Genomic DNA, 9,049 nt, shown 5'->3' on the forward strand with positions numbered 1-9,049 from the left:
GCAAACTTATTGCTCATCATACTAATGGTGGTCTGAGTCATCCCTCGATTAAACATTATTCAATTGCATTACAATTGTCCCAACTTGCATACATGCTCCAAGATAACGCTAACACACCACAATGGGTACATATTGAAAGATTCCTCTTGTCTACTGAATTGGGTCTCTTAGTATTATATGGGTCAGGTACAAGCCATCTAGATCCCTGCAATCCTATATTATCTGCAATGCGTAAAACATGGCAAAGGATACACCGTATTTTAGGCTTTAATCCACGTTTAAATGTAAAAGCCCCAATATGGAATAATTCTGGAATACGCATTAAAGGGAAAACTCTCTCCTGGCCCCAGTGGAAATCAGCCGGCATTCTTACCTTAGATCAGATTCTTCCTAATGGGGATCTCAAACCTTTTTCACAATTATTTGAGGAGTTTAATCTTCCCATATTACAAACAGATAATTATTTACAGCTCGATAACTCTCTTACTAAGGCTTTAGGCCCAAAACCATGGATAACAAATTTCACCAATAGTATTCTATCTTCACACCTGGGGAAGACATAAAGAGGTTATATCCGGTTTGTAAGAAACACTCACAACACAATTATTTTCTCATCCTCTATCTCGTGACCTTTGTACTAAGTGGCAATCACGTTTAGGACTTTCCTATGAAGATGAACAGTGGGTGTCTTTATTGGAAAACTTAGATAAAGGTGCCCGGGAGGCTCGTTTAAAATTTTATTTATTGAAAATACTTCATGACTGGCACTGGTCACAGGTACAATTACATAAAGCTGGCCTATTCTCGCATACCAATTGTTGGAGATCTAATGCCTCTGGTTGTGACACAATCCACATTATATGTAAATGCCCCATGGTTAAGCATTATTGGTCCTATATAGGCCGGGTTTAACATAACACAGTTCCTGTACATTTACCACTCTCGCCAGCTACTATTTTGCTACATGATTAACGAGATTCCCCTACCCTTTCCAAACCGCAATGTCGTCTTGTACATACCGCATTGGCTACTGCTAGAATTTGTATATTAAGACACTGGAAATCCCCGTCTCCGCCATCCCAAGAGAATTGATTAGCATCAATGTTCCAAACTGCCTCACATGAAAGAGTCATATATAACATTCAAGACCAAACTGAATTGTTTTTACAAGTATGGGATCCTTTTTTTTATTGTAGAAGATGTTTCTATAACTACTTCCACCTCTTAAATTACTTTGGCCATTTCAAAGAACTGACATTTAATTATTTTCTTTTTACTCCATTATACTGTCTAGTTAGAATATCCTTGTATTTCAAACATTGGTACTTTTATTAAATGTTATCCTGTTAGTAAATATATTCATATTATACCTATACCTTTCATTGGAATGATCCTGTATTTTTATTAGTGCACTATCTTTTAGTATTTCAAATGTATTTACTTAATGAAATATGTAATTAATATTTTATGAAGTTAGTATTTTATTATCTTCTGTTTTTAATGTCTAGTTGACAATAAATAGGATTAACATTTTAGTATTCCATTTCCAATATTTAATATTTATTGGTGGTTGTATTCATTTTACGTGCTATAATGTATTCTCTCTAGCCATTTCTTTTTCTGTTATTTATAGATTTTGATGTATGTGCTTTTTTATTCATAACTGTATTTATCAATATTTCTCTATTACAAAATGTTTTAGTTTGCAATTTTATCATAGATTTCTTGTACTGTATTTATGAAATGCTAATAAAAAATTATAACACAAAAAAGATACATCCCTTTTATGCTTATTTATTGAAATGTCTTTTTCTTTGTATGTACTTTTTATGCATTTGATTTTAAATGCGAAATAAAGTCTTGATTGATTAAACTTGTTTAGCCAAAAAATCTCTGAAAAAGCATATGAATACAACGCTCGACCAGACCGATAAAGAACAGCCTATGGATGCTTATGAGTAGTCTCTTTTTGCATTATTAGCATTAGCAACTACATAAAAAAAATCTTACTCTGTTTTATGTGATTATTTCACAATGATATACATAGGTGTATTTTTTATCTTTGGATACTTTGATGGCTATAACAACCAAATAATGTACTTTGGAGGGTTAAAGTCACTAAGCTACAACACACTTTAGTACATTAGTGTCTGGGATTACAAAATAGCGATCCAAAAATTATCTATTTGGTAATTGAAAACACAAATGTTAGTACATCTGGCCCTGGTAAGTTATGACCATGGTACACAGAATGACCATAGCAAAAGTGATCTAAGTTTGCAATACCTTGTTAAATAGGCAGGAGTCGAACAGAGAGGGGATGGCTTCGCTTTCAAACTTGCTTACACCTGTTGTCAGTTACCAAACCCAATAAAATACAGACTAACAAACAAATGACAAAAAAATATCTTAAGTTAAAATACGATTTTTTTTAATTTTGTTACGCTTTTTCGGCAAAGCTTTCAGAACAGTATAACTTTGAGAATTTAAATATTTGTACTTTGTAAAGCATGACGAGCACATTATATTACTCAGAAAATATGTTTTTATGAATGAACAGTGTAGGAGAGGTCACGAAAATTTGAAGGTATGTAGGTTTTGGTAGTTTAGTGTTATAAATATATGCATTTAAAAAACATTACATGCAGGAGATCGCAGAAGTAGCATTATGCTTTTACATATGCAATTAGTAGTGATACATGGGGGTTGGTTCACAGAAGTATGTATGATTACGGGAAATAGTACAACCAGAAGTACTCCTTTACATAGACTTTGTGTATTGCCCCAGAAAAGTTAGGCTCACTGTTAATAAAAGTGGAAAGAGGGAACTGTCCTTTCCATTTATACTAATTGTTTATGAATGGTCCCTAAGCATTGCAGAAGTTTGGGGATCAAGGCATATAAGGATATGTAAATGAGGACTACATGATCACTTCTTTACACATTCAAAAATTATTTTTGTGAATAGGTTCTTTTGAGTGTTCATGATCATATTCATATGCAATGTCTTCAATGCTGTCACACGTGGTGGCATTTGTAATATCCCTGATGCTGCATAAAAAGACGTGACATGTAATGACACTGTCAACACATTTGAAGTGGTAATTAAAGTTCTGCATCCCCTTAATGACCAGCAGATGATAGTAGTTCAACTTTGCTTGCCAAGTTTAACATTCTTTAATAACAGATTAAGGAAATTGACAATTCAGATTTGCTGTCACATTTCACCAGTGATGAAGTTTATGAAGTTTAAAATGAATCCACCCACTTTATATAGTGCATTACCACAAGTTATGTAGGAATAGGTTATTTTTAGTGTTCATGATCATATTCATATGCAATGTCTTCAATGCTGTCACACATGGTGGCATTTGTAATGTCCCTGATGCTGTCATAAACAGACGTTACATCTTGAATTGAATTGGCTCTTATATAGTGCATGGCTACCCGACAGCATCCCAGCGCTGCGGACTTAACATTGGGAGCAGATGGAATTATGGGAAAAGCCATGTCTTCAATTGCCTGCGAAACGCCAGATGATTGGCTTCCTGGTGAATGGAAGGAGGCAAGAAGTTCCAGAGCTTTGATGCATTATATGAAAAGAGACGACCTCTTGTACGAGCCTTCTTAATTCTGAGGACCTCTGCTAGAAGAAGGGTGTTAGAACGAAGGGGCTTGGTGGCTTTATAGTGTTTAACAAGGGTCGTAAAAATAGGTGGACCTTTGCCCTGCAAATTTCTATGAACAATGCAGAGAGCTTTAAAATGAATTCGCTCTTGTATGGGGAGCCAGTGTAGTGTTTTTAAGGATGGTTTGGCTGAGGAGCGGTTGTTAGTGCCCTTGAGGAGTCGTGCTGCTGAGTTCTGTACTACCTGCAGTTTATTAATAACTGAGGCCGGAGCCCCTAAATAAAGAGCATGACCATAGTTCAGCCTTGAGAGAATGAGGGTCTGGACTAAGATCTTTTTAGAAGTCCCCAGTAATAGGGGCAGTATTTTCCGGATTGACTTCAGCAGACCAAAGCAGGTGGCCGCTGTTTTCCTGGCTTGGGCTCTAAAAGTGAGCTAATGGTCAAGCCAGAAGCCCAGACTCTTTAGTACCTTTTTCGGAATTGGGGCCGGTCCCATACATGGCGGCCACAGAGTACATGGGTCGAAGGTTGCCTGATGACCCAGCAGCATGAGCTCCGTCTTGTCGCCATTGAGTTTAAGGTGGGACTAACTCATCCAACTCACAATTTTTTTAAGGCATGAGCTCAGGTTTGTGGGGGCTGGTGCTGCCTGGTTCAATGCCACAATGAGCTGTGTATCGTCTGCATAGCTAACGAGTTGTATTCCAAAATGTGCCACTATTTCAGCCAGCGGTGACATATACACGTTGAAAAGCGTGGGGCTCAGGGAGGAGCCCTGAGGAACCCCACATTGCAAGGGGGTGGGCGTGAATAGGTATTACCTTCAAATACCTGAAAGTATCTTTCTTGGAGGAATGATTCCAGCCACGAGAGGGCTGTGCCTGTCACTCCTAGTTGTTTGAGCCGTAATAGAAGGATATGGTGATTCCCCGTAAGAAAGGCCGCGCTGAGGTCTACGAGGATAATGGCTACAGACCCTCCGGAATCCAAGATCTTTCTGGATTCCTCCACCACTGCCACTAGTGCAGTCTCCGTGCCCGGTCCTGGACGGAAGCCCGTCTGGGAGTGATGGAGTAGTTTAAAAGTTTCAAGATAAGCAGAGAGTTGACGGTTCGTCTCTCTGCTACCTTACCAACACCTGGGAGAAGGGATATAGGACGATAATTTGACCAATCTCCAGGGTCCAGATGTTTTTTTTTTAGTAATGCTTTTACCATAGCAATCTTCCAATCCTGAGGCACAAAACCCTGTTCTAGAGAGGAGTTGACTAGATTGAATATGGGAGCGATTATGTTGGGCAAGGCATATTTAAGAATGTTAAAAGGAGCAGGGTCCAATGGAGAGGCACTCTTAATCGTGTTAAGGATAGGGTGAATGAGTTCCTCTGTGAGGGGGGTGTAAAATTCAAGCGTGGGGGAATTCTTCTGGGATTCTGTTCCATGCTGTATATGAAAATGCTCATTATTAACTGGTGGGAAGAGATCGAGTATAACCCACATTTTGGTGGAGAAGAAATCCGCTAGCTCCTCACAGCGGCATCCCGTCGAGTCAGGAGCTGTTGGGGGATCTGGGGCTTTCATAAGCCTCTTTATGATTTTAAATATTTCTTTGGGAGCATTAGAGGAGGATAAGATTTTTGCTTCATAGTAGACTGCCTGTGCTAATTTGAGTGCAACTTTATAGGAGTTATTAGAGGCCCTATAGTTGCATTTTTTGCCTATTGAGTAGTCTTTCCTCCATTCTCTTTCCAGTCTTTTGCACCCCTGTTTTAATTTGCGAAGCTCAGGTGTGAACCATGGCATACTATTTGAACCAGTTTTTTGTACTTTAGAACTCCTAGGAAGCCCTACCTCTAATGAATTCTCGATCCATAAGTGGAAGTTACCACTAGCTGTCGTGGGATCAGGGTGATGTGGGGGTATGGTGTAATGCAGTTCCTTTTTCCATTCCTTCGTGCCTAATTTAGGCCAATAACGGGCTTGAGTGCAGGAAGTTAATACCAGCAAATGGGAGGAAGGTGGTTGCCATACAAAAGGGACTAAAAAATGGTCCGACCAGGGAATGGGAACAGGTTCTTTCCCCTTTAATTCTATAATGTTTGAGAACATTGGATCCAAAAGGTTCCCTTTAATAGGAGTAGCTTGATGGATTTTTAGAAACATCTCACATGCTGCTAAATCGTGGAAAAGATCGTTAGCAATTACATCCTGGGGGTTATCAAAATGCAAATTGAAGTCCCCCAGGAGATTGAAATTAGAAGCGGTGCTGGCCAGATTTACTACCGCTTCAAGCAGTGAGTTGAAATATTGTCCCACAGCTCCCGGAGGGCGATATAGAAGGATCCCCGCAAACGTAATTGAAGGGGTAAGTGCAATAGAGAACTGAATTTTTCACAATCTAATGACATTGTCAACACATTTGAAGTGGTAATTAAAGTTCTGAATCCCCTTAATGACCAGCATATGACAGTAGTTCAACTTTGCATGCCAAGTTTAACATTCTTTAATAAAAGTTTAAGGAAAATGACAATTCAGATTTGTTGTCACATTTCACCAGTGATGAAGTTTAAAATGAATCCACCCACTTTATACACTGCATTTATATAGTGCGTTACCACAAGTCATGTAAAACGCTTAATACCAGCTAGTATTTAAGCGATGTGGAATACCAACCTGCGGCTCCTAATAAGCGGAAAAAAGGCAGTCTCTGCATACGTTTTAAGGGTGCTGTTTATTTACGTCTTCTATAGACATACAGCTCTAATTTTCAGTCGCAACACACTTGGGCTGTTCATCGAAGTGCATCCTGAGGGAGATGTCTATAGAAAAATTGTATTTTCAAAGGCTTGATGACTAACACGGATAACCCTGACCTTTCACTAGATGAAAATATGCAGAAATACAAAATTAAAGCAGTTTGAAAGAAGAAATGTGAGTCCGGGAGTTTCATTTCTAGGCTTCAATGTATAAGAGCCATGTAAACATGCTCACACCAGTGCTAAGTAGTATTGGGGTTTGGACTTAATAGTGGACGAAGGTGCAAGAGAAGGCTCATACATTACTAGGTTGTTGCGCGATCCAGGTTTCTGGTGAAGGAGTGGATGACCCGTGTGAAGGAGATTAATTACTTTAGGAACTAAAAGACAGATTATGCAACAGTATTTTCCAGAAGTTATCATTTAATTATTTCTTTGGAGTACAAAAGCAGCATGAAACACAAAACCTACATCCCCTTTCTTAACTTATCTGAATACTCCTAACAATCTATCTCCCTAAGCTCTTAGGGGGAAATCTCCTGGTTGGCTTCAAGTATGTGTAATGTCAAGATGGTGGAGCTATCGCTCCAAAGTGTCAAAGTACTCTCTTCAGATCTGTGCCTTGATCAAGCAGATTCTTTTGTCCCTTCAATAATGCTGTGGGCTTCGTTGTAGTGCAAGCATCAGGAAGGCAGAGAACTGCTACAAGAAGGCACCCAGAGATGCACGCAGGATTTCTTGATCTGTGCCATTCTTTCATCGACATACAGTATAGTGCATTGGGGATCTTGTATGAAAGTCCTCCCTCACTAATTCATATGGTATGGAATCTCCAACGTCCCCAATGACACAAGGGCACTGTCAGTAGGGCAGAAGCTTCCGCTGCTGCTCTCAGAGTGGAGTCTACAAGCCCTCCCTGGTTGAGTCATTAGAAGATTGTACAATGTGTATGGCACATGTGCTTTAGGAAGCCCTTTATTAGCTTTGACTCCAATATGTATGTTCAGCTTGCTTCATTCATTGGAGTTGTCTGGCGCTATTAGGACATTTCAATCTCTATCCTCGCAGGAGAGCCTCTTTTAAGTCACCAACTGGGTCACAAACCCGATTTGTAAAATGGAGACTTTTGTGCTTCTCTCAGAGGGCGCTAAAAACCTAATGAGTCATGCGCTTTTATTAAGATGACCTCTCCCCATAATCTTCACAGATGGAAGCTCTTGAAGCCCTTGGTCTTGTTATTAGCTTAATCAGTAAAATGGTCTCTCTGCATTCCCAGCGAGGGGCACCCCTCAGTGCTTGGTTGCAAAACAGAACCTGTCAGTTAATGAATGTCTCCCTTGCACTTCTCAGGAGGTATCCTGTCAACCCCAGGTAATTATTTCTTCTGTCCATGATTAGAGAGGGACTCTAGAAAAATATGACTGCTTCCATATTCAAATATGCTCAATTGATTGGGTTTACACACTTTTACGCTACAGAGCCTGAGCATCGTGATTACAGTTATGCCAGAGGTCACATGCGCCATTCACGACCTTTGTAAATATCAAAATAAAGGGCATTTAAACATTTTGCCAACACGAGAGAGAGAGAGCAATTCCTCCTCTCTTCCGGTTGATTCAGTGCCACTACCTTGTTACCATAAAACTCTTTTCTACCACACTTTTATTACTGTGTTTCTCTAACCTATCAAATCAATGCATCCTGCTTTGAGCCAGGTGCCTATTGACTGTTTAAACCCCTATCACCCAACCCCTCTCCCTTGTAACACCTCTTAGGACACAACCCTCCACTAAACAATTAGCCTGTGTCTCCCTTACTACAGTGCCATTTTTCCCAACTCCCTTGTCCTTTTATACCCCATGCATTTCCCCTCCACTCTTTGCATGTTTGCCCCTCCCATTTTATACAAGCCGTCGCAGTGGATCCATTGATATGTGCGTTATGGATTAGCACCTCCTACAGTGCAGTTTCTTAATGTTCATTATAGCAGATTGTCCATCCATGTGCCTTGGCAAAGCAGCTGACTCTCAGTGGCTGCAGCAGGTCCTGCCCTCGCCAGTGTCTTTCATGTGTCCTGGAGCTCACGCACATCCCGGAGCCGAGCGCCATCCACAATGCTCTTCACCTGCTCCAGGTTGTTCGCTTGCCGAATCTGTTCCATGCTGACCTTGAGGGAAAGAGGGAGGTGTTAAAGAGGCAGGCCTAGCACTCTGTATCCTTCATATAGAAAGGGTCAAAAGAGTGTCTCTCAGTCAACAATTTGATTAAATATTTTCTTTCACTCATTTTACCTCATCATCTATCTACTCAGCAATTTTCTTGTTGAACCGTTGGCTAATTACAAAAGACCCACAGTGTCCATGTTTGCTAAGTAAGTATGAGAAAGCCAGAGATCTACCACGAAGGATAACAATTACCTATTACTACTAGGATTTTAGTTTTGTTAAATATTGCAGGGATTTGTTAGCATGAGCTGAAAGCCATTTTGTATTTCTGGCAGCAATCTTGTTTGCCATGTGTTGCCACGTGCTCGCCATGTGCTCTGTCCTCCCTCAGTGTTGACTGCTCTTGTAATCTGCCTAGAAACAAACTATATTTAGCATCTTCCACCTTCGCACAAGCTCAGTTGAGCTTACAGCTGTCCTTGCAGCTGTTTTTAGTCT

General features: G+C 40.0%; 1 protein-coding gene across 4 annotated transcripts in view; it reads right to left on the reverse strand.

Annotated features, from left to right (window-relative positions):
• Positions 1-2,409: 2,409 nt before the first annotated feature.
• The window catches only part of RABEP2 (rabaptin, RAB GTPase binding effector protein 2), a 418,606-nt gene continuing 411,966 nt past the window's right edge, over positions 2,410-9,049 (reverse strand). For 2 of the 4 annotated variants that reach the window (XM_078652313.1, XM_078652310.1), the window contains one exon: positions 2,410-8,553. In XM_078652313.1, coding sequence (XP_078508439.1) covers positions 8,452-8,553 — 102 coding nt within the window. In that variant the 3' untranslated portion in view covers positions 2,410-8,451. The remainder of the gene's footprint in view (positions 8,554-9,049) is intronic. The other 2 variants (XM_078652312.1, XM_078652311.1) reach the window with 1 other exon arrangement.

This window comes from Lissotriton helveticus, chromosome 7 (genome assembly GCF_964261635.1).
Source record: "Lissotriton helveticus chromosome 7, aLisHel1.1, whole genome shotgun sequence".
NCBI lineage: Eukaryota > Metazoa > Chordata > Amphibia > Caudata > Salamandridae > Lissotriton > Lissotriton helveticus.